Source organism: Emydura macquarii, unplaced genomic scaffold (genome assembly GCF_026122565.2).
Source record: "Emydura macquarii macquarii isolate MOO-44397 ecotype Brisbane River unplaced genomic scaffold, CSIRO-AGI_Emac_v2 contig_1345, whole genome shotgun sequence".
NCBI classification, from domain to species: domain Eukaryota; kingdom Metazoa; phylum Chordata; order Testudines; family Chelidae; genus Emydura; species Emydura macquarii.
Genome location: NW_027131482.1, coordinates 211,124 through 233,882, shown reverse-complemented (window position 1 = coordinate 233,882; position 22,759 = coordinate 211,124). Strand labels below are relative to the sequence as shown.

At 65.8% G+C, this 22,759-nt stretch overlaps 3 protein-coding genes across 3 annotated transcripts; 1 reads left to right on the top strand and 2 right to left on the bottom strand.

Annotated features, from left to right (window-relative positions):
- The first annotated feature begins 557 nt into the window (after window positions 1–557).
- Window positions 558–4,743, top strand: TCF19 (transcription factor 19). The gene is made up of 3 exons (XM_067550810.1): window positions 558–1,196; window positions 1,481–2,093; window positions 2,452–4,743. Exons 1-3 carry the CDS (start codon window positions 923–925, stop codon window positions 2,684–2,686), a joined length of 1,122 nt encoding a protein of 373 aa, XP_067406911.1. The 5' UTR covers window positions 558–922; the 3' UTR covers window positions 2,687–4,743.
- A 1,014-nt stretch (window positions 4,744–5,757) lies between these two features.
- On the bottom strand, window positions 5,758–9,194 carry POU5F1 (POU class 5 homeobox 1). Its single transcript, XM_067550809.1, has 5 exons — window positions 8,598–9,194; window positions 7,213–7,324; window positions 6,795–6,927; window positions 6,208–6,367; window positions 5,758–6,127 (listed from the first exon to the last, which is right to left on the bottom strand). The coding sequence occupies exons 1-5, from the start codon at window positions 9,192–9,194 to the stop codon at window positions 5,855–5,857; spliced, it is 1,275 nt and encodes a 424-aa protein (XP_067406910.1). The 3' UTR covers window positions 5,758–5,854.
- Window positions 9,195–11,650: 2,456 nt separating this feature from the next.
- Window positions 11,651–16,951, bottom strand: LOC137154972 (neural proliferation differentiation and control protein 1-like). The gene is made up of 9 exons (XM_067550820.1): window positions 16,852–16,951; window positions 16,007–16,165; window positions 15,789–15,902; window positions 15,400–15,585; window positions 15,207–15,273; window positions 14,893–14,977; window positions 14,687–14,763; window positions 13,980–14,079; window positions 11,651–13,684 (listed from the first exon to the last, which is right to left on the bottom strand). The coding sequence occupies exons 1-9, from the start codon at window positions 16,928–16,930 to the stop codon at window positions 13,616–13,618; spliced, it is 936 nt and encodes a 311-aa protein (XP_067406921.1). The 5' UTR covers window positions 16,931–16,951; the 3' UTR covers window positions 11,651–13,615.
- Window positions 16,952–22,759: the final 5,808 nt, after the last annotated feature.

Below are 22,759 nucleotides of genomic sequence, written 5' to 3'. Positions count from 1 at the left end.
CATGTGACCCCGGGGTCCCGGCCAATCAGGGAGCGGCCGCCCTGGTCAGGGCCAATGGGGGACAGCGGCCACGCCCACCTCGCCCGAATCGGCCAATCAGCGGGCGGCTACCCAGGCAGCGCGCGCCGCACGGAGCCCAGCCCCAGCCCAGCCAGGGCAGCGGCCGCAGCGCCGGAGGCTCAGCGCCGGGGGCCCGAGACAAGTGGGGGTGTCCCGTTGCCAAGGAGATCGGGGTTCCGGAGCTACGTCACCAGAGATCCCGTTACCAGGGAGACGGGGGTTCTCGAACTGCGTTGCCAAGGGGACGGGCCCGGGATTCTGGGGGCCGAGGACCCCATGGGCCGGGCTCTAGCGCTGCGTTGCTAGGAGACGGGGGTTCTAGAGTCACAGCCTGGAGCAGGAGGGGCGGGGGGCGCTGGAGCTGCTGTCTAGAACCGCGATGTTCCGGAGCCGCTTCCCCACTCGGGAGGGGGCGGGGCGGGTTCGTGAGAGGTTCTAGATCCACGGGGCAGCGCTAGAGGCAGGTGGGGGCAGGGGGTTTCTGGAGTCCTGCCGGCAGGACGGGGTTCCAGAGCCCCTGGGGGGCACGAGGGTGGAGGGTCTAGAGCAGGGGGAGGGGGATCCAGAGCAGGGTCCCCAGACCCCCTGCGGAGCACAGCCGGGGGAGGATGCAGTGAGTTGTTGTGCACTCAGCTAGATAACGAGGGAGGGAATTAATCACAGACACCCCCCCCCAGACACACACACACGACAGGACAGGCTGGGGCGGGTCTAGAGTCCGCAGCAGGCGCTGGGTAAATTTCCAGCCACTCCTGCCATGAGTTGCCCCGGCCTCAGCCAGTAAACTGCTCGGAGGAGAATAGAACCCAGGCGTCCTGGCTCCCAGCCCCCCCTCCCCGATGCTGGGGCGGGGGTGCCGGCCATGCAGTCCGAGGCCCTGCCCTGCTTCCAGCTGCTGCGGATGGGACCGGCCTGTCCCGGGGATGACCCGAACCGGGACCTGCACACCTTCCGGCCGCCCGGGCCGCGCTGCACCTACCGGCTGGGACGCCGGGCCGAAGTCTGCGACGTCCCCCTGGTGTCGGAGCGCCACCCGGGGCTGGTGTCCCGCGTCCACGCCGAGCTGCATGCCGAGAGGGACCCTCACAGTGCCGCCGGGGAGTGGCGGGTCTGTCTGGTGGACTGCAGCACCCACGGTGAGCGCTGGGGGTCTCCAGGCTGCAGGGAGCGGGGCGGGGGCTCAGCGGGGGGGGCTGCATTTCAGCCCCAGGCCAGTCCTCCCCGTGCAGTGACCCTGGTTGGCCGTTATATGTGCCCCACCCCAGAGGTGTCTGCATGTCCGTGGTGAGCGAAAAGATCCCAAAGCGTAAGATGTCACGGTCATGACCGGGCCTCCCGCACTGTCTGGGTCCTCCTGTGCACGCCCCTTTGTCCGTCTGTCACTCCCTTCACCCCGCTTTCTCCTTCCCATCTTCCCCAGGCACCTATGTCAACGCGGTGCGGGTGCCCCGGGGCCGGCGCCTGGAGCTGAGCGATGGGGACCTGGTCACCTTTGGCCACCCAGACCCTGTGCCTGAGGGCTGCGCCCTGGCGCCCCCGCCGGGCGATTCGGAGTTCTGCTTCCTCTTCCAGAAGGTGCAGGTGCGGCCTCAGGATTTCGCCGCCATCACGGCCCCCAAGGCCCCCTGGCCGCTCCCCTGTGGCTTCAAACCCGTGCTGGCCGGGGGCAACCATCGCATCCGGCCGCTGGCCCGGCCCGCGGGGCTCTCCCGCCCTTCCCGCCCCAAAGCCACCCTGGTCCTCAGCTCCATTGGCAGCATCAGCAAGCTCAAACTGCAGCCGCTGACTTTCGCCCTCAGCCGGGGTCAGAGGTCGGAGCCGCCCGCCCGGCCCGGGGCCTCCAAAAGCCGTCGGAAGTCGGCCCACACACTCCTCCCCGAGCTAGAGGATGAGGTGACCCGGCTGGACGAGGAGCCGGACGGCTACACCTGCCAAAGCCCGCTGCGGCTTAGCCAGCAGAGGGCACCGGAGGGGACGGGGAGCGGCCGGCCGCAGCCGGAACCGGGACTGAAACTCCAGATCACACCAACCGGGTGAGTAGAATCGGTTTTCCAGCATGCTCCGTCGAGGGGGCGGGAGCGTAGCCCCTGCATGTCCCCTGAGAGGGCCAGAGTTTGCCTTGCTACTCTCAGTCATCGGCCGCCCTGTGTTATACTCAGCACTGCCTGCGGCGCTCTGCCCCAGAGTGGGTGCATGAAAGGCCCAAAACTCACCGTAAAGCGTGTGGCTTCCACACCCGGCACATCGCGGCCCCTTGGAGGCCCACATGGATGAAGGGGGAGCCATCGGGTTTAGTATCGGGGCAGTGATTGGTTGGAAGGTCTTCGTCGTCGTCCCCCCCCCCCCCCCCCCCCCCCCCCGGCATCACTCACCTCTCCCCTCCCATTGCAGGAAGCGGCGGGGGCGGCCACGGAAGCACCCGCTGCGCGACACCTGCCAGGTGTTCTCGCAGACGCTGCTGGTGGCGGAGCCCTGCGCGGCCCCGCGCTGCCGCCTGCCCCAGGACGAGACGGTGCAGTGGGTGCAGTGTGACGGCTGCGACGCCTGGTTCCACGTGGCCTGCGTGGGCTGCAGCTACAGCGCCGTCCAGGAGGCCGACTTCCGCTGCGGGGGCTGCCGCACGTAGTCGCGGGACGGGGGAATGCGGCTCCTGGGGCGGCCAGGGCCAGGAGTCTGGAGACTGTGAGATGGGCAGTGACTGGTGAAACCGTGCCAGGCCGTTGTGCATGCACGGGCAGTGACTGGTGACACCGTGACACTCTGGCACGGACTGGTGAAACCATGGGAGATGGGCAGTGGCTGGTGAAATTGTGCCTGGCGATTGTGCACGCACAGGCAATGGTGGGTGAAAACACACACTCCTGCACCGTGACTGATGACACCCTGCGAGCGTGTGCGAGTGGGGACGGGGTGAAAACAGCCGAGGGGCGTGAAGCAAGAAACGTAAGCCTGGCACGTGGCTGACGCTGGAAACGGGAGATGCCCGGTTCGCGACTTCTGCAAAGACAATTGTGCACCACAGGAAGCTGAGCACGTACCCCTGGGCTGGGATTTCTGACCCCCTCGCAGGGACTGGGACACGGGGCCTTTCCCCTCTACGGGTCACCAGCTCCACAATCCAGCCCCCACTGCGTGAGCCGCAGCTTGTGAAAACGTGCACGGCCGGTGAGAGCCAATGGAACGCCAGCGCCTGTGCCTTGCGCTGACTGTGCCCGTGCTGGAATTTCACTCTCAGAAGGACGCCCGCAGCCTCACGAGGCCCAGTCGGGCCGAACATTGACCCGGTGTCTCAGAGCATTCGACAGTCGTGCGCTGACACCCCCCACCCCCCTCCAAACACAACTGTCAGGGCAGTGAGAAAGTGGCCTGCATGAGGAAGTGTGACAGACGTGCAGCCTCGCACGAGGAGACGACCCGGCCGTTTCCACGCTCACGAGGACTCCAGGAGGGCATCCAAGACCCTCCCCCCCACGATTGAATCCTCTGCCAGTCTTTCCACCTTATTTCCGTAGCAGCCACTTCTCCATGCCCCGCAATTTCCCCATGCAAACCATTACCTCCCACGACGCTGGTGAATGGCTCCCCCCACACGGGAGGCGACCCGGCTCCACCTCTCCCCTTGGTTATTTTTTTCCTTCTTTCGCTCCGGCACCAACAAAAAAAAAGAGAAAAATTGATTTCTAGCCGATCCTGTTGGTTTTTCCTCTGCCCTTCCACTCCACTTGTGCCCACTGGAGTCCAACGTGCGCCGCAAAACCAACCCTCCCCCCCACTGCCAATTTGCTGCACCAGAGCGTGGGGTTGGCGTCCCTGGCCCAGTGCGCCCTGCCTGTGCCTGGCCCTTCTCGGCCACTGCCCGCCTGCTGGTGTGAGGCTGGTACTGCAGGCCTGGAGCTGACCCCTCCACCCCAGGGGCAGGAGAAGCTGGGGGGCTGTGTTGTGGGGGATAGGGGTCCCGTTCCCTGCTGGCCACAGCAGCTGCCAGGAAATCTGTCCTGCAGGGACATGGGGTCTAGTGGTTAGAGTGGGGGGGGGGGGAGGGTTGGGAGCCAGGACTCCTGGGTTCTGCCTCTTGCTTCCTCCGAGAGCTGAGCTTCAGTTGTTCCTGCAACACCCGCGGCGTGAGGGGTGAAGCGCTAACCCAGGACCAGGGGCTCTCGGTGTGCACAGCAGGGTGCGGCTGTGAGCGGGGCAGGTACAGTCACACTGCCTGGGAAACAACAGGCGGCCCCTGTTCCTGGCTGGGAGGGCTGCGCTGGGGGGCCGGACAGCCGAGGGTGCCGTGGAGCAGGGCAGGGGGGCAGCGTAGGCAGGCGCGCTCTCTCCCGCCAGCGTTGATCTCCCGTTACAAAGCCAGATCCAGACGCCGCGGAGTTGTTTGGGTAACGAGTCGTTTAATAAGGCCCCGAGAGGCGGACGCGAGCGCGGAGCAGCTTCCTGGCCCGGCCCGGCCGGGGATTCTCACTCCCGCCCGGTGAAAGCAGCTTTGAAAAAAACCCGAATCACTTTGCCCACATCCGATTCAGCAGCAAAAAAAGAAAGAGGGAGAGAAAAGATTGGGGGGGTCGGGGCACAGCCGGAGGCAGGGTGAGGGGCCAGGACGCTCTCGCCTCCTGCTGGAGAAAAAAGAGCCTCGCGCTATTTACAGCATTCCCTAAAAAAGAGCTATGACGTCTAGAGGAACGTGGCTGATCTAGAACCCCCCCTGAGGTTCCTGGGGTGGTGGACGGGGGCTGTGGGGTCCCTGGGGGGCCGTTCTTCAGCAGGCGGCTGCGAAAGGATGGTCCTGGAGGGGGTTGCACGGTTCTGGAGTCATGGCGCTTCAAGGCTCCTCCCAGCCTCGTTCTGGAGTCGCTGTGGTTCTAGACGTGACCTGTCTTGGTTCTGGAGTCACTACGGTTCAGTAGCAGGAGGTCTTCGGTGCAGGGAGCAAGGTTCTAGACTTGTGGTCCTGGTGCTAGATTCAGCAGTGGGCTGATCTGGCTTTGGATCATCCCCCCCCTCACCCTGGCAACCTGATGTCCCTGAAGGGGAGGCAGGGTTTGGACCCCCCCAGGTTCTAGCCCCTCCACAGGAGGCCTCAGCAGTGGGTGAGTGGGCTCTAGAGCCACGGCAGCTATTCTAGATCTCGGTCACGGAAGAGCTACGTTTGAGGTACGTGTGTGTGAGATCTTGAAGTGGGCGGCCTGATTCTAGAGCAATGAGGCTTGGGCTAGAAACCACCCACCCCACAGAGCCGACCTTCAGGAGTCCACGCGGTTCTAGGCCCCTGTCCCACACCCCCAAGAATGTGGAACCGGCGGGACTCTGTTAGCCATCCCCATCGGCTCCGGATCGCCCATTCTAGGCCCCAGATGGCCGTGCTGGGGGGAGGGTCTAGAGCACTGCGGGGGCATCCTGCTTCTAGAGTCACGCTGGTGGAGGTGTTTGTGGGTCAGAGCCCCAGATCCAAGATGGCGCTCTGGCTCCAGAACCCTTGCTCATTCTAGACTAGGATGATCTAGAACCGTTCTCCCACACACACACCCCTGGCCACCTTGGGTCCAGGTTCGTGCATTGAGATCGTGCAGGCGAGGGGGGCAAATTTGCCTCTCAATACAATATTACCCACAATCCCTTGCCCTAAAATTAAAATGGGGGGGGTGTTGCAGAATTAGCCCCCTCCTGGACAATTTACCCACAATCCTTTGCTGTAAAATTATGGGCGGGGGAGTTTCCAGTTAAAATCCTCCCCACCCCAGGCCTGCCAGTGTCTGGGCCCCCGGTCTGCCCCCCCCCACATGCCCCCTCCGGCTCAGGTGGAGTGCATGGGGTGGCCCATGAGGGGGGTGCCTGGGGGGGTGGGGTCGAAGGGCTCCCCCCCGTGGTGGAACTGGGGCACGTAGAGGGCGGCGAAGGCGGCGGCGTTGTAGCCCTGGGGGGGCACAGGGTGGTGCCCCAGGGGGGGCCCCGGCAGCTGGCCGGGGGAGGCGAAGGGCAGGGGCCCCCCCTCGCAGTCGTCACGGGCGGAGCAGCCCCCGCTGCGCTTCCCCTTCTGCCGGCGGTTGCAGAACCAGACGCGGACCACCTGGGGGGGGGAACGGACGTCAGCGCGGACGGACGGACGGACGGCCCCCGTGCCCCCTCCTGCCCCCCCCCCGCACTCACGTCCTTGTCGAGGCGCAGGTCGTGGGCGATGTGGGCGATCTCCTGCAGGCTGGGCTTGGGGCAGCGCAGGAAGTAGCTCTCCAGCGAGCCCCGCGCCGCCGTCTCGATGCTGGTCCGCTTCCGCTTCCGCGCCTGCAGCAGCGCGCTCTCCAGCGTGCACCTCTGCGGGGCGGGGCCGGGGGTCAGTGGGGGCGCCCGGCCCCCTGCAGCCCCCCCTGCCAACACCCCGGCCCCCAGCACCTGGGTTAACCCCCCAGGTCACAGCAGCCCCCCTGCCTCCCCATGGCCTCCCCAAGTCACTGCGACCCCCCTGCACCTGTATCGCCCCCCCAGCTCACAGCAGCCCCCCCACACCAGCACCGCCCCCCCCAGGGCACAGCAGGCCCTTGTCACCCCCCTACAGTCCCTCGTCCCCTGGGCCCAGCCCCCCACACAGCTGGCCAATGCCCCCCCAGACCTGCCAGGCCCCCCCTGGGCCCAGTCCCCCCCCCCAGTGACATCACCCCCCAGGCCCAGCCCCCTCGGGGCCTCCCTTCCCCCAGGCCAAGTCTCCTGAACCCCGCCCCCCCGGCGCCCCCCCCCCGCACACCTCCTGCAGGCTGGCGTTGCTGTCCGCCTCGTCCAGCCAGCGCTGCAGCAGCGGGCGCAGCTTGCACATGTTCTTGAAGCTGAGCTGCAGCGCCTCGAAGCGGCAGATGGTTGTCTGGCTGAACATCTTCCCTGGGGGCGGGGGGGGGGGCGTCAGTGCGGCCGGGGGGAGAGACCCCCCCGCAGAACGGACCCCGGCGTCCGGGACAGCCCCGCCCCCCGCTGCCCTCTGGAGGGACCCCGGCGTCCGGGCCGCTCCCACACACCCCCCCTTGGACATGGGACCCCCCCCCCGCCTCGCAAGGAACCCTGGCGTCCGGGGGGGCCCTCAGGACCCCGCCCCTGGAGAAAAAGCTCCCGCGTCCCCCTCCCCGATCCAGGAATGGACCCTGGCGTCCGGGGCCCCCCGACACGCACCGTACAGGACGCCCAGCGCCAGCCCCACGTCGGCCTGCGTGAACCCCAGCGTGATCCGCTTGTGCTTCAGCTCCTTGGCGAACTGCTCCATCTCCTCCGTGCTGGGGGGCTCCTGCGGGGGGGGGAGGGGGACCCCGTCAGTGGGAAGGGCGGGGGGGCGACCCAGGCGTCCTGGCTCCCCGCCCCCCCCGCTCTAACCACTAGACCCCACGCCCCTCCCCGCGGTGGGGCTGCACGGCAGGGCTGGGGCTGCGGGAGTGTCCAGCCTGGAGCCAGGGCTCCGGCCGATCGTCGCGCAGGAATCCGGCCGCCCGACGCCTGAGCCGGCCGGGGCAGGGGGACGAGCCGAGCCCGCTCGGGGATCGAACCATTGCCCAGGGATTCCTGGCACGCCCAGAGCCCCCCCGCCCCGACCATCAGAGTCCTGCCAGAGCCGGGGGAGAACCCAGGAGTCCGGGCTCCCAGCTCCCCCCCCCCCCATCTCTAATCACTAGACCCCACTCCCTCCCAGAGCCGGGGGGAGAACCCAGGCGTCCGGGCTCCCCCCCGCCCCCGTCTCAGACAGCTGGGGCCCCGCTGGCGGACGAGCCGATCGGTTCCCATCAGCCGGGCAATGGCCCCATCGCTCAGGAATGCCGCCCACCCGCACCTGTGTGACGGCCGCGCCCTGTGTGCGGCCATGCAGCCACCTCTGGGGAGCAGCCGCCAGCCACACCGGCCACCCCTGGGGACGCGGAGGGACGTTGGGCCCGGCCCCCTCCCCCCCGCTCCGCTCTAACCACTAGACCCCCCCCCTTTCCTCCCAGAGCCGAGGAGAGAACCCAGGCGTCCGGGCTCCCAGGCCCCTTGGGCTGTGTAGTGGGGCCCGGCCAGGCCCGTCAGGGGGGAATTCAGGGCCATCGTAAATCAGGGAGGAGACGCAATTAGAGGCCAGGAAAGTATCTGTCTTTGGGGCAGCCGGACACAGGGCCCAGCCTGGAGGTGGGGGTGGGGGCTGGGAGCCAGGACTCCTGGGTTCTCTCCCTGGCTCTGGGAGGGGAGTGGGACCTAGTGGTTAGGGGAGAGGGTGGCTGGGAGCCAGGACTTCCCTTCCCATCCCAACCCCTGGTGCTGGGAGCTGCTGTGCAGCTCTTACCCAGCTCAGCTCCGGTGGGATCTGCTGGGATCTCTCCAGCGCCCAGGGGCGCCTGGCAGCAGCAGATCCCGCAGGATCTGGTCAGTGTCTTGCAGGATCTGCTGGGAGCCCAGGGCATCTCCCTCTCCCTGCACAGGTGGGCTGGTGGATCCAGCAGAGATCTCCCAGGATCTCCTCCAGATCTCCAGGGACCCACTGGGATCTTGGGAGATCCACCCCCGGGATCTGGCCCCCCACTGCCCGTCCATACCTCATCCCCACTCTCCGCCTCATCCGCCTTGGCCTCGCCGGGGGCTGCCGGCGCCATGGGGCTGCCCCCGCTGCCCTCGCTCTGGGGGCTGCTGGCCCCGCTGCCCTCACCCCCCTCGCCGGCGGGGCTGGGGGGTGGTGGGGGCAGGGTGGCCGGAGGCCGGGCCACGGCCTGGGGCAGGAAACAGCCCCCCCAGGCCTGGGGCGGGTGCCCGTAGAAGGGGCCCGGTTGGCCGCACTCCCGCTCCGGCTTGACATCAGGCTTCAGGCCTTCGTAGGCCGCGACGGGCTGGGGGGCGCCGTAGGGGGGAGCCCAGCCCTCCCCGCCCATCGGGAAGGGGCACCAGGCACGAAGCAGGGTCTGGGTCCCGGCGGGGTCCCCCGGCGGCGTCTCCAGGAGCCCCCCCTGCGGCCCGTAGTCCAGCCGGTAGCCGTAGCCTGGCCCGGGGGCCATCCCGCTGTAGGCCTCAGGCAGGAAGGCGGCGGGCCCCTCATGGGGTGCCCCATTGGCCGGACCGGGTGGGACGGTGTCGAGGTGCAGGCCCTGCCCCGCCAAGGGGTACGGGCGCCCCAGTTCCTGGCCCACATGCCCAGCCATGGTGACGGGGCGGGGGACGCGGCGAGACGGCCACCTCGAGGGCGCTGCTTGGTCTGTGGGCACCGGGCCGAGGGGACGGGGGGACCCAGGAGTCCGGGGTGAAGCTCAGCCGGCCAGGGACCCAGGAGTCCAGTGTGTCACACAGCAGGCGAGGGACCCAGGAGTCCGGGGTGAAGTTCAGCCAGCGAGGGACCCAGGAGTCCAGTGTGTCACACAGCAGGCGAGGGACCCAGGCGTCCGGGGTGAAGCTAAGTCGGTCAGGGACCCAGGCGTCCGGGGTGTAACACAGCAGGCGTGGGACCCAGGAATCCGGGGTGAAACAGCAGGTGAGGGACCCAAGCGTCCGGGGTGAAACTCAGCCAGTCAGGGACCCAGGCGTCCAGGGTGAAACAGCAGGTCAGGGACCCAGGCGTCCGGGGTGAAGCTAAGTCGGTCAGGGACCCAGGAGTCCGGGGTGAAACAGCAGGCGAGGGACCCAGGCGTCCGGGGTGAAACAGCAGGCGAGGGACCCAGGCGTCCGGGGTGTAACACAGCAGGCGAGGGACCCAGGAGTCCGGGGTGAAGCTAAGTCGGTCAGGGACCCGGGAGTCCGGGGTGAAACAGCAGGCGAGGGACCCAGGCGTCCGGGGGAACGTGGCTGCTGCCTCCTCTCCTCCCCTGGCCAAGGTTAAGTCCGGGACGCGGGGGAGAACCCAGGCGTCCGGGCGGATCCAGCCCCCACCTCCTTGCCAAGGCGAAGTCGGGGGTAACCCAGGCGTCCGGGGAAAGCGCCGCTGGTGGAAGCCGGGCTGTCGGACGCAGCTCGGTTCCTGGGGACCCAGGCGTCCGGGGGAAGCTGGCTGGAGACCCCAGCCCACCGCAGCTCCTGCCTCTGGCCCAGCCGCTCCGCCACTGCCCCCCCTCCCCCCCTGCCCCGTTAACCCCTCCCTGGCCGGGCCCCACCCCGGCACTGGCCGCCCCCTCCCCCGCCCGTGAATCAGCTCCCAGGAGCCGGCCCCTCCCACCCCGATCAAAGCCAGGGGCTCTGCCAAGGTCGGGCCCCGGGAAGCCCCCCCCGCCCCCGCCCCCGCTAAGTGCCCCATCGCCCGCTCAATGGGTCCCACTTAGCTCAGACCATCGCCCCCGGCGCTGCCGTGGGGCGCTGAGAAGGGAGGGGGGCAGGACTCCTGGGTTCTCTGGGTGGGGATGGGGGGGGGCTGGTGGTGATCACAACGCGGGGATTGGGGGCCAGGACTCCTGGGTTCTCTCCCCGGCCCTGGGCGGGCCGTGGGGTGTAGTGGTTAGAGCGGGGGGGGGGGGGCGGGAATCAGTGATTTCACCTTCAAAGGCAGCTGAGAATCAGAAAATCAATGGCTGAACCCAGGAGTCCTGGCTCCTGCCCCCCCTCACCCCAACCCCCACCCCCCACAGCCGAGAGAACCCCGGCGTCCTAGCCCATTCCCCCCACCCCCCGCCCTGGAGGGGGGTTCACGGCCAAGGGCTCTCGGGCCTGCTGCTGGGGGGGGGGGTGCTGGGGGCAGGGCAGCCCCTGTGTGTGTGTGTGGGGGGGGGGCTCTGTGCGGCCAGGCCATGGGGGGCAGGGAGCCGAGGCGGCCAGGAAGCCAGCCCCCCGGGGGAGCCATCAAGACCTTGGCTGCCCCATTGATGTGAGAGCCGGGCGCTTAGCAAGAGAATAGCTTTGATATTGGGCGGGGGGGGGGGGGTTGTGACACCTCTGAAGGGGCGGGGGAGGGGCTGACACCTCTGGGGGAGGGCGGGGGGGGGGGCTGACTTTATCTCCCCTCGGTTTCGGTTGGGTTTTGATCGCTCTGCAGGCCCCGATGGGTGTGAGAGCCAGGCAGGGCGGGGGCGGGGCTGGGAGCCCGGACTCCTGGGTTCTCTCCCCGGCTCTGAGAGGGGAGTGCTGAGGGCTAGTGGTTAGAGGTGGGGGGGCTGGGAGCCAGGACTCCTGGGTTCCCTCCCTGGCTGTGATGGCTAGTGGTTAGAGCAAGGTGGCAGAGCTGGGCGCCAGGACTCCTGGGTTCCTCTCCCCGGGCTGGGGGAGGCAGTCAGCAGGCCGCTGGGGGGCTGGGCTGGGGCAGGGACACAGTCAACAGCTATTCAGGTATCAATGGCCCGGCCGGGCTGAGCTGGGAGCGGCTCATTGTGCTCGGCGGATGGGCTGTTACACCCGGGCCGAGAGTTTGTGGATTGAGGTAGAGAATTGGGGGGGGGGGGCAGCTCTAGGGGTCAGTGAGAACTAGGGGTCAGATTTCAGCAGGGGCCAGGTCAGCTGGCGGGGGCCGTCTGCAGCGTTCGATGAGACTTTGGGGTGCAAGGGCCCCAGATTTGGGGGTGACGCTTCCTGGGGAAGTGGCCTTAATTCTGGGTCTGGGGGTGGGGGTGTCTCTGTCAGATTGAGGGGGGCTGGGGGGTCTGGGGGTCTAGCAGGAGAACCCTGGCTGGGACTCAGGGGGGATGGATCTTTTGGGGGACGAGATTCCCCAGGAGACCTCGGTGGTTGGGGGCGGCCCCCCCCCGAAACCTCAGGGTCACATGACCGGCAGAGGGTGCTGGGAATGGGGTGCTGAGGCCCCCCCCCGTGTCTCCCATCCTGCCCCAGTCAACTGCCCCATCGCCCAGCCCTTTGTCATGCGGCCCAGGGAAATGGGGCCTTCCTGACACTGCCCCGGGGCGTGGAGCTGGCAGGGCAGGAGGCAGCCCCATGGCCGTGTATCCCCCAGAGCAGGGACTGCAACACCGCCCCCTCAATACAGCCTGGCCCAGACACCTGCCCTCCCCCCTCGCCCCGATCCAGGCCGGTGCCCTCTACAGGGGAAAGCGTCCGTGCCCCATTTCCTGCCCCCCTGAGCCAGCTAGTCCCTGCCGTGGGACTGGATCAGGGCCAGCGCCCCCTAGAGGGGAAAGGGCTCACGTCCCTCCCCCCCCACCCCTCCCAGCCAGTCAGTCCCTCCTTGGGGCTGGCGCCCCATAGCAGGAACGTCCCGTGTCCCAGACTCACAAACGCGTCTCTTTTGCTTTTCACTTTTATTTCAAGTTGGAGGTTTGAATAACTCAGATGTAGGGTGGAAAAGCTGGGGGGGGGGGGGACACAGCAGCCTGTGCGGGAGGGGGGCAGTTGGGGAGCAGAGGGGTCTCCGGCGTCTCCCATGGGAACCTGTTAAAGCCGCCTGTGCGTGTATCAGCGCACCCTGCAGGGGGATGATCCTTGCCCCATGTTTTCCTAGAGCGGCCCCGGCGTGGGGGGGGGTCCCTGACAGACGAGCTAGCCACCACCTGGTTGAGCACGGCTGTGACACGCGTGTAATCCCCATGTGGCCAGGCAGCTGCACGCCAGGGGCACGCGGCAGCCTGGACGTGAGCACGCGTCATGCCTGGCCAGGATCCAGCACACGTATGATGACATAGGACATCACGGGCCTCGTCAGGCCACAGGCCGACACGAACTGACTTGAGGCTCACGCGTGGCCCGGCTCCAGTACACGCGTGACCTGTGAGCCAGCACACGCCAGCGGATATAGGATGGCCCATGACTGCCTGTCGGGGGTGGACAGAGTCCAGAACATGCATGAACATGAGCACAGGACCGGAGCAAGGCTGACACGTCACTACAGGTATGTGGGGGGGGGGGAGAACCCAGACATTCATGGGTCATGTATGTGTGTGGGGAGGGGACCTGATCATTCTCTCTCCCTCCCAAATCTCTGCCCTCTTGGTCTCAGGGGGAAGGAAAGTGTCTGGGGGGCAGTTCCTGGTCCATATCCCCCTATATTGGCCCCCTAGTCAATATTGCCCTGGGGTGTCCCTTCAATACCTGTCCCCCTCAGAGTGGCCCTGCTCCCAGCAGGACTCAACCTCATGGTTTCTACCCTGTTTAGTTCCCCTGGTCAATATACCCCCTGTATAGGCCACCCTGCAGTCAGCTGTCCCTGGTGTCACCTCAATAACAGTCCCCTCAAGGCCTGATTGCATGGTACCCACCAGCCCCCTCACTGTCAGCCCTATAGAACTCCCCCCTCCCCCCCACTATTTATTCCCAGTCACTATTCTCCTATACAGGGCCCCCTGGTCAATTTTATCTTGGTGTCACCCGAGATCTGGTCCCCCCAACTCCTGAGCCCACTAAGACCCCTCCTATGGTTCCTACCTTATGTAGCTCTCCCCAGGCAATTTCCCCCTGTATGGACCAGCCCCATAGCACAGCCCCCACCCCCTGAAAGGAACCGCACCCTGGGCAGATGGGTTGGCAGGAAGAGTAGGGGAGTCAGGGGGTTGGGGGGACAGAGAATTTCTGCTCCCCCCAACCAGCATGATGACCTTTCACCTCCCCCCCCCCCCGAGGGAGATGCCACCCACCCCAGGGGGCGCCGTGCTACTCCATGGGGCGGGAGAGGTGAGTGTTGGGGTGGAGGGGGGCAGGCCTAGGGGAGGCAGCGCTGCCGGGCGGGGGCCGTGTTGAAGAGCGGGTTGTGGATTTCCATCTCCCCGCTCTGGGATCCACGGGGAGCCGGCGGGGGAAGAGACAAAGGAATAGATTAGTGAGGGCACCGTGCGAAGGGAAGAGCGCAGCGCCCCCGCCCCCCAGTGCTCCCTGCCACGCCCCTGCCCCCCGAAGCCCAGCCCCCAGCCCCCCAGTGGCCCCCACCACACCCTCGTCCCCTGTAACCCATCACCCCGCCCCCCCCAGTGCTCCCTGCCGCCCCCAGCTCATTCCCCGTAGCCCCGCACCCTGTTCCCCACAGCCCCAGCGCCCCGCCCCGCCCCCCGCAGCCCAGCGCCCCCTACCGGTGCCAGGCCGGGGCACTCGTACACCGTGTAGTCCCCGGTCTCGTTCTCCGACTCCGTCGACAGCTGCTGGACGGGCTTCGGGGAGCTCCGGGGGGACCTGGATGGAACCAGACACAAGGTAAGGAACCCCAAGAGGCAGGACCTGGGCCGCGGCCGGGGTCCAGCCCGGGGGCATCGGGGCAAGAATCCAGGAGCTGAGGTGGCTATGGAGCGAGGGGCGCAGATTCACCTCGGTGGCAGGACCCCCCCAAGGGACCCAGGCATCCGGGCAGGAAACCGGCTATCGGAGACCCAAGGGACCTCCAAACTGGGGGGATGTTGGAGGGGGGCTCAGGGAGAAGAGTTTCCGGGCTGGATTGTGGGGGGAAGGCTGGAGGGGACAGAGAGGGGGGCGGCATTTGGGGGTGACTCAGGTGGGTGTGGGGGAGGAGTGGTTTGGGAGAAATTTGGGGGGACTTGGGGTTCTGTGGGGTTGGTTTCAGGGGCCAATTTAGGGCATGGGGAATGGGGAGTCAGCAGTTTGGGGTGCAGGTGGGGGCAGACTCAGGGGTGCCCAAGGGGTGGGGGAAGGGAATGGGGGGCTCCCTCACGGGCAGGACACGCATGTTGTATGTGGGACCGGGCACACGCGTGGGTCTCCCCCTCAGGCCCGCCCCGTCCCCAGCCAGAGCCTATGGGGTGAACCAGAGGTGCCGGGAACTCACTCCTCATTGGTCAGGATCTTCTTCTGGTGTTGGTACTGGTGGATCTGGCAGGCCTGGGCCAGGCGGGTGTCCATGTACTGGGGGCAGACAGACAGACAGACAGACAGGGAGATGGTCATGGGCAGGGAACAACTGCCGCCCCGGACGCCTGGGTCCCATTCCCCGCCCCGGTCCCCGGCTCCCTGGGGTGAGCGTGGGGGTCTCACCATTCCGGGCTGGTGGTACCGATAATGGGTCCCTCGATACGCCGTGTAGGCCATCTTCTGGGCCAGACGCACCTCCCGCTGCAACCTGGGGGCACGAGCGCCGGGTCAGAGTGGGGGGCAGTCCTGGGCTGGGCGAGCGGGGGGCTGCGGGTCAGGAGTGAGGGGCACCAGGGCAGAGGGGGGTGGAAGGCTGGGCGAGCGGGGGACTGCGGGTCGGGAGTGAGGGGGAGATGGGGGGGGGGGCTGGTCTGGTCAAGCAGGGGGCTGTGGGTCGGAGTGAGGGGCACCAGTGGGGCTGGGGGCGCAGTTCCTACCTGTACCAGCAGAGGGCAGCCACGAGTAGCCCTGAGACCCCGGTCACGGAGCACACCAGCACCAGCACTGGGGGAGGGGGGGACATTAACCCTTTGAGCACTGAGGAAAATTTAACCGACTGCCCCCCCCTCAGCTGCCACCTCCCCTCCCCCTGCTTCCCCCCCCCACTCCCGACCCCTCCCCCCGACTTACGCAGAGAGGCAGCCTCACTGAGCCGGGGTGGTGGCCCCGAGTTCAGATCTTCCTCTGCGGGCCCAGCCGGGCGGGGGGGGTCGGACCCAGGCGTCCGGGCGCGGGCGGAGGGCGGGGGGGTTGTGGGGGGGGCTGGCGGCGTCTGGGTCACAGAAGGGACCTGGGGGTCAAACCCCACAGAGACCGCTGCAAAGAGAAAGGTGTTAGAGCGCCCCCTGCTGGACCCCCACCCTCGCCCCACTGCGTCCCCTGTTGGACCCCCAATCGCTCCCCACAGCGCCCCCTACTGGCCCCTCCCCCTTTCACCATAGCGCCCCCTGCTGGCCCCTCCCCACAGCACCTCACAGCACCCCCTGCTGGCCCTCCACCCTGCCCCCTGCAGTCTCTACCGTGCTGGGGGGTCTCGGTCCTGGGGGTCGCGGATCCCTTCTGGTTCCTGGCCAGCAGGGTGCGGATGAGGCCGGCCAGGTCGCTGGGTCCTGCCTGGAGCTCGGCCCCTTCGTCTGCAAGAGAAACGCGGGGAGATGGGCCGGGGCCCCTCACTCCCGACCCACAGCCCCTGCCCGCCTCGCCCTGGGCTCCCCCCAGCCCTGCCGGGGCCTCTTACCACGCCTGGGCGGTTTCTTGAGGACGCAGTCCCCCCTGGGGTCCTCGCGGTAGGGGCCCAGGCAGGGGCCACAGGTCCGGGTGCCCCCGGGGCCGCAGCCCTGACGCCGGCGGAGGAGGCAGTTCAGCCGGATCCGCGCCGGACAGGTCGGAGACGGGCCTGAGGGACAGAATCGGTGTCACTGGGGTCCCAGCCCCCCTGCGCTGTAACCGCTAGGCCCCACACCCCTCCCAGAGCTGGGGAGAGAACCCAGGCGTCCTGGCTCCCAGCCCCTCCCCCCACCGCTCTGACCACTAGACCCCCACCCCCTGCCCAGATGTTCTGACATCTGGCCCTGCTTCTTAGAATCATAATCCCACGGACTCGCTGGATCAAAAGATCAGAAGCGAAAATCTCGGATTCAGTAGTAACAGAGACGGAAATTTGCCCCTGTTCTCCCGGCCCGGGGCTCCCCCCAGTTCTGCTGGGGCCCCCCACTCCCAACCCACAGCCCCCTGTAATCCCAGCCCTCACCCCCCAGCTAGCCCAGCCCTCACCCACCCGCAGCTCTGCCGGTGCCCCTCACTCCCAACCCACAGCCCCCTGTAATCCCAGCCCTCACCCCCCAGCTAGCCCAGCCCTCACCCCCCCAGGTCTGCCAGGGCCCCCCGCTCCCGACCCACAGCCCCCTCTTCTCCCAGCCCTCACCCCCTACAGCGAGCCCAGCCCTCACCTACCCCCAGCTCTGCCGGTGCCCCTCACTCCCGACCCGCAGCCTCCCAGATCTGGGGAAGGAAGGAACCCAGGAGTCCCGGCTCCCAGCCCCTCCTGCTCTCCTCCCCACACCCCGCACCGCTCCCCCTCACCTGCCTCTCCCCCGGCCCCCGGGGCCAGCCCCATCCCCAGCAGGGCAGCCAGGGCCGCCAGCCAGCGCAGGGTCCGCATCGCTCTAGGGGGGGGAAGGTCCCCGCCTCCGAATCCGCCCTCCCCGTCTGGGGGGGCCGCGGCGGAGCGGGGGGGCGGGGCTGGCTGTGTTTATGAATGAAGCAGGGCTGAAGACAGGCGCGGGGGAGGGGGGGAAAGACCAAGCCACGAGTCGCCTTCACTTCCTGTCCCAAACCCCACAGCGGGGACCTTGGATGTGGCTGTTGCCCACCCACCCCGCCCCAGAGGTGGCCGCATCGCAGTGCCCGGGAGAGGGGTCCCCGTATAACCCCATTTGACGCTGTTCTATGTGGCAGTTGCCCGGCTGCCCCTCCCCAGACTCAGCTGCATCGAAGTGCAGGGGCGGCAGCTCCAGGTCTCTTTGCCCTGGGTCTGGCTCTGGGACCCCGTGGGGTGGACTGTGGGGTGATGCCCTCGGCCGCGGAGGGGTTGACCCCCAGCCTGGGGGGGGGACTGTGACATGCCCCCCAGCTGATATCCATGTGTCTGTCTCCATGGAGACTCAGCTGCCTGCTGTGACACATGCAGCAAAGGGCTTTTCATTCCCCCCCTCACCCCGGAAACTAGAACCCAGGCATCCTGGCTCCCGCCCCCCCCCCCCCCACCGCTCTAACCACTGGCCCCCACACCCCTCCCCGGGGTGGGGATAGAACCCAGGAGTCCTGGCTCCCAGCCCCCCCCCCAGCTGTCACCATGGCAACCAGCTCCCTGCGCTGACGGGCCTGGGATGAGGTTGAGGCAGCAGTGGGTCGCCATGGTGACGGGATGGCGCTGGGGGGGGAATTCCCCCCCCTTATATCTGGAGGGAGGGGAGCCGGGAAGCGATGGATGACAGAGTGGGGGGGTTGGGGGGGCAGAGGGAGGGAGGGGGAGACTCTGGGGGAGCAGTGGGGAGTCGGGGGGGGTGGGAGGCATGTGAGGGAGACCCACCGGTCGGGCACCTGGAGAGGGGCTTGCCCGGATCTGAGCCCTGCCCAGTGCCCCCTCCCCCTCCGGGGGGGGGCGTTCTGTCCTCGGGGCTGGGCTTCCGTGGCCTGGCCGGGACCATGGGGGGGCCAGGAGACACGGGGCTGGATGGGCCCCCCCACCCCAGAGGCAGCCGCAGCGTGGTGGCCTGGCACCGCCCCCTCCCCCCCCCAGTGCCTTCGCCATGGGGCGGGGTGACTCTGGTGCCATGTCTCCCCCTCGGGCAGGAGTCATTCCCCACGCGCCCGTTGCCACGGGAGCCGGCCGGGAGCTGTGGGTGCCCCACCTGTGAGAGGGCGGCCCTGGCATCTCCTGGGGCTGTTGGGTCTAGTGGTTAGAGCGGGGGGGCTGGGATCCAGGACTCCTGGGTTCTCTCCCCAGCGCAGATACAAACACAGGCCGGTGACGCCGTTAGCTCAAGCTCTGATTTATTTCTACACCCGTCTGCCTTGCGTCAACAGGCAAAATGACTTCCTCAGGCTGCAAATCTTCCCGTCCGAGCGTCGCACGATGGGCCTCGATGGTGACCCCGCGCGGTGCAATGGAGCACGGCCTTGGCCAGAGAGATGGCCCTCTTTTGCTGGATGAAGCCCTTTGGGGAAGGTATTTGAAAAGTTTTCTCGGCTTCTTTCTCCCCGCAGAAACGGCAGCAAAGTCAGAGGAGCGCCCCAATGAAGAACCAGCTTTCAGTTTTTAACCAAGGATGTTTTCCTCCTAAGCGTTTGCTAAGCATTTGAGTATAACAGCAATGAACTTTTTAACGCACTTTTCTTCTCATGTTTACCCCTAGAAATAGGTGCAGAGTTAACGCCGTGGCCCTGACGGGGCAGCAAGATTTGGGGGTGAAGTGGGGGGGCGGTGTCTAACTAACATGGAGCCTTTTTCTCCAACCTGTTCTCCAGGCGTTTGAGTATAACGTGGGTTGATTTTTTAAAATATTGTCTTGTTATGGGGTCGGTGCCGGACTGTTGAAATAGCAGCAAAGATTGCGCTGATCCCCTGGGGAAGAAACAGTGAGTTTGTGGATTTGTAAGGCCGGGTGTTTGCTGTTAATTGATAGGGACCGTTTGAATATAAGAAGCACGATTTTTGGGTACAGATTTTCTTGTTATTGGATTTTTTTATTTAGTCACTAAAATAGCAGCTCTACTCCTCCTCCCTGCCACCATTAGGTTTGCTTGAAGAAGCCAGAAATTTAGGAAAAGAGCATTTTTCCTCCTAGCATCTAACTGAACATTTGGGTATAATAGCTAGTTTTTGATTCTTCTCGTCTTTGTACCTTTAGAAATAGCATGATATTAATTAGTTTCTTCCCAACAGAAACTGGGATCATTTCCTCCAGAATATTATCCAAGTGCCAGAGAACAATAAATGATTGGATTTTTAAAATATCAATAGTATAGAATGCCTGGAATAACTCATGTTTTTCATTCTCCTTTTCTTTGTATCGATAATAATCACGCTGAGCTCTGCTACAGAACTTTTCATTGGTAGGGAAATATCAGGAAAGCTCCTGCCTTCCTAGAAGGAATGAGACGCTTTTGAATTTTAACACAGATGAGTTTCCTCTGAACTGTTATCCCAGCATTGGAGTTGAAACGTCATTTTCATTTGGTAATAGACTAAAATCTCTGACTTCTTTGCAGGCTGGGGCATTATCTTCTCCCGTGATCCCCAGTTGTCTGTGGGTTCATCCAGCTAGCTCTGATTTCTAGCCTAAAAAAACCACCAATCCCCGCCGATTATAACAAAAATTAAAACCAAGAGAAAAATGCACTCGGGTGAAGTAGTAAAGATGGATTTAAAAGGGGGTGTGGCCCCCCAGGTTCTTTCTTTCCTTCCACAGGTGGTTCCGACCCTGCATCCATGTCTCCCATCAAACAGGAGCGTCCAGGCCAGAGCCACTTTCAAAGTAGGGGATGTGGGGCGGGGTCTTCGGCAGAAGGAAGAGCTGGGAGATGGGGGTCCCTTCAGGACCCTGAGTTCTGCCTGTCACCCAGTAAGGAGGTTGCCTCATCGGCGATTCTGCGGGATTCTGCAACAAGAATACAGACGGGCACGTCTTCAACTGCCAAACCCACAGAGCTGGGGGTAAGCGGGTGGGGTCTAGCGGTTAGAGCGGGGGAGGATCCAGGACTCCTGGGTTCTCTCCCCAGTTCAGGGAGGGGAGTGGTATCTAGTGGTTAGAGTGGGGGGGGCTGGATATTGGCATCTCCTGTCTCAGCTGCAGCTGCCCTTGTGCCTCAGTTTACCTCTCCCATGACTGGGAGTGGGCAGGGTGGAATTGCTGGGCCCGGCTTGCTTAAGTCCCCTCCTGACTTGGGCAAACCAACGGATTGGCCAATCGCCTGCTAAGCAGAGCCATCAGCCTCCGCGAGCCAGCCAGTCTGCAGCTGGTTCAGCCGGTTTCAGTGGAAACGCTGCAGTTCCTGGCCTGCGCGGAGCCGGATCCTGAGCGGGCGTCAGTCTGGAGCCACCCCGCTGCCCTGAGTGCAGTCAGGAGTAGCTCAGTCATCCGCCCTCAGAGCTAGCGAAGTATCATAATGAGGCTTTTCAAAGGGAAACTGAGGCGTGGAGAAGAAAAGTGACCAGTCCAAAACCAGGGATGGAAACCTGGAGCTCCCAGCACCCCCCCGGCTTAACCACTAGACCCCACTCCCCTCCCAGAGCTGGGGATGGAACCCAGGAGTCCTGGCTCCCAGTATTCCTCCTTCTCCGCAGACGGGAACGCTTAGGGCTGAGAAGGAATATCTCCCCATCCATCCGTCCTCCCCCCAGGATCCAGCTCTGTGTGTCTGCCCCATACGCCGCTGTCCATCCTGCCCCCTAGATTCCTCCCCCTCCCCCACGGGCGCCCCGCTCGCTCGCTGCCCCGTTACCTCTCTTGCACTTGCACAGCCGTTTGAGGATGTACCACAGCCAGCGCACCACGAGACAGAAGCACTTGCACTGCTCGCACATGGCGGCGGCGGCCCGGGCTCACCTGCGTCTAGAGGGGGGACAACACCGGGGCCGGCTGTCAGCATCGCCGGGCCAGATCCTCCCCCACTCCCATGTCGTCAGTCCCACGCCGGGCTGGAGTGTCCACACAGGCCCCGGGGATCCTGACCCAACAGGTTCACACCTCGATCTCCCCCCCGCCCGTCATGTCCCTCCCGCGCTTCGCTGTCCAGATCCTCCAGGCCGGAAAATCCCAGCTCCCAGCCCTGGCGCCCAACGTGACCCGGCCGAGGGCGGTCCGGGGAGGCCCCCCAGCGCGCGGAGGAAGGCTGTTGGCTCGGTGTTTCCAGCTCCGGCCGCGCCGTTTCCCCCTCCCCGGCAAATCCTCCCGCTGGCCTGGCGTTGGCGAGCATCATTAACCCGCCCTGCCCGGCCGCCCCCTCACCCCAGATGGGAACCTGACCTGGAACTGCGCCCGCTGCTAACCTGCCCGCCGCCGCCCAGCCAGACACCCGCCGGCCTGGACGGGCCAGCCCAGCCACTCGGACCTGGCGCCGCGAGAAGAAAGCCCGTGGCAGCGGGGTCACGCCGGGCGCGTGGAGATCAGGGCCCAGCCCCGACTCCGCTGACCATGGCGGGGGTCGCTCTGGATTCACTTCCCAGGAGCCCTGCCACGGTCACACCAGGACCAGCTCCAGAGGGGAAACCCCCCCCTCTCCTCCAACGCGACATTTCCCGTTGATACAGCCACGGTGGCACCGGCGCCTTTGGCTATAGGGGCGTGCTGTGAGCTGCATATTATCCTCCGGGACCCCCCCATCTTTGTCAAAGTCCCTGCTTCCCAGGGGAGAGCCCCCGCCCCAGCCGGTGCACCCCATCCATTGCTCCTCGGCAGGAGATGTTTACACCGAGCCGGATTAAATATGGTCTTGCCCCCTGGCCCCATGGCCTTGCCCCCCCTGCATTCCTCCACCTCCGCCAGAGATCCTTACCAGGCTCCGGCGTCGCCCTGCTGCCTCCCCCTCCTTGGCATCGGACCCCGAGTTTATATACCCGCCTCCCCGCCCTCCACTGCCTGGACCGGCCCGATCACATTGGGGTGAAGTCACGGGGTGGGGAGAAGCCGCGCTGAGCTTTCACAACCGCCCCCGAGCAGTTGGAAAAGTTGGGAGCCTGCCCGTTGATCCCGGCACACGCCCCTCACCCGGGGAGCTGGGGGTAGGGCGGGGGGAGGGGAGTGATTCTTTCCAGTGGGCAAGCTGGGGGGGGGGGAAATTTGGGGGAGATGGAATTGGGGGGTGCAGCAGATTTGAGCCTGCCTCCCTGCCCCCTTTATGGGAGCTGGGTGGGGCCTGCCAGTCTTGGGGGGATTGGAGGCCCTCTTCATGCTCCCTGTGTGTGCAATGTGATCTGGGGGGGCCTGCCCATCTGGGGGGGGTCTGACTCCCCATCCCTGCCCCTCGCATGTGATCTGGGATTTGGGGGGAGCCTGGCCTCTCTGGGGGGGGGTGTCTGACTCTCTCTCCCTGCCCCCCCTGGCATGAGCTAGGATCTGGGCGGGGCCTGCTTTCTGGGGGCGTCTCCGTCCCCCAAGTCTTCCCATATGGGAGCCAGCCTCTAGGGGGCCCTGATCCTCGGACGGTGTCTCCACCCCCTCAGACCCTCCTGGTAGGAGTCAGTGGGTCTGACTGAAACCGGGGCACAGGGTCCCTTGGGCTGTATGACCGAGGACACGTAGGGCCCTCCAGGAGGCTGTGCCCAGAGCTCGCTGCCGCCACCTGCTGGTGAAGGAGGGAAGCTGCTGGCTGGGCCAGGCCTCATTTGCATATAGCTTGTGAGAGCATTTGGGGGCACTTTGGTTGAAATCCAGCTCAGATTGGCACTAGGGGGACTATAAAACCCTGCTCCCCTTTTTGGGAGAGG

Coding starts and splice junctions, on each gene's coding strand:
- TCF19 (XM_067550810.1), top strand. CDS start 923: ATGCAGTCCGAGGCCCTGCCCTGCTTCCAGCTGCTGCGGATGGGACCG. Junction 1,197..1,480: donor GGTGGACTGCAGCACCCACG/GTGAGCGCTGGG, acceptor CATCTTCCCCAG/GCACCTATGTCAACGCGGTG. Junction 2,094..2,451: donor CTCCAGATCACACCAACCGG/GTGAGTAGAATC, acceptor CTCCCATTGCAG/GAAGCGGCGGGGGCGGCCAC.
- POU5F1 (XM_067550809.1), bottom strand. CDS start 9,194: ATGGCTGGGCATGTGGGCCAGGAACTGGGGCGCCCGTACCCCTTGGCG. Junction 7,325..8,597: donor AGGCGGAGAGTGGGGATGAG/GTATGGACGGGC, acceptor CCCCCCCCGCAG/GAGCCCCCCAGCACGGAGGA. Junction 6,928..7,212: donor GGCGCTGGGCGTCCTGTACG/GTGCGTGTCGGG, acceptor CCCCGCCCCCAG/GGAAGATGTTCAGCCAGACA.
- LOC137154972 (XM_067550820.1), bottom strand. CDS start 16,930: ATGCGGACCCTGCGCTGGCTGGCGGCCCTGGCTGCCCTGCTGGGGATG. Junction 15,903..16,006: donor CAAGAAACCGCCCAGGCGTG/GTAAGAGGCCCC, acceptor TTTCTCTTGCAG/ACGAAGGGGCCGAGCTCCAG. Junction 14,080..14,686: donor AAGATCCTGACCAATGAGGA/GTGAGTTCCCGG, acceptor GGTTCCATCCAG/GTCCCCCCGGAGCTCCCCGA.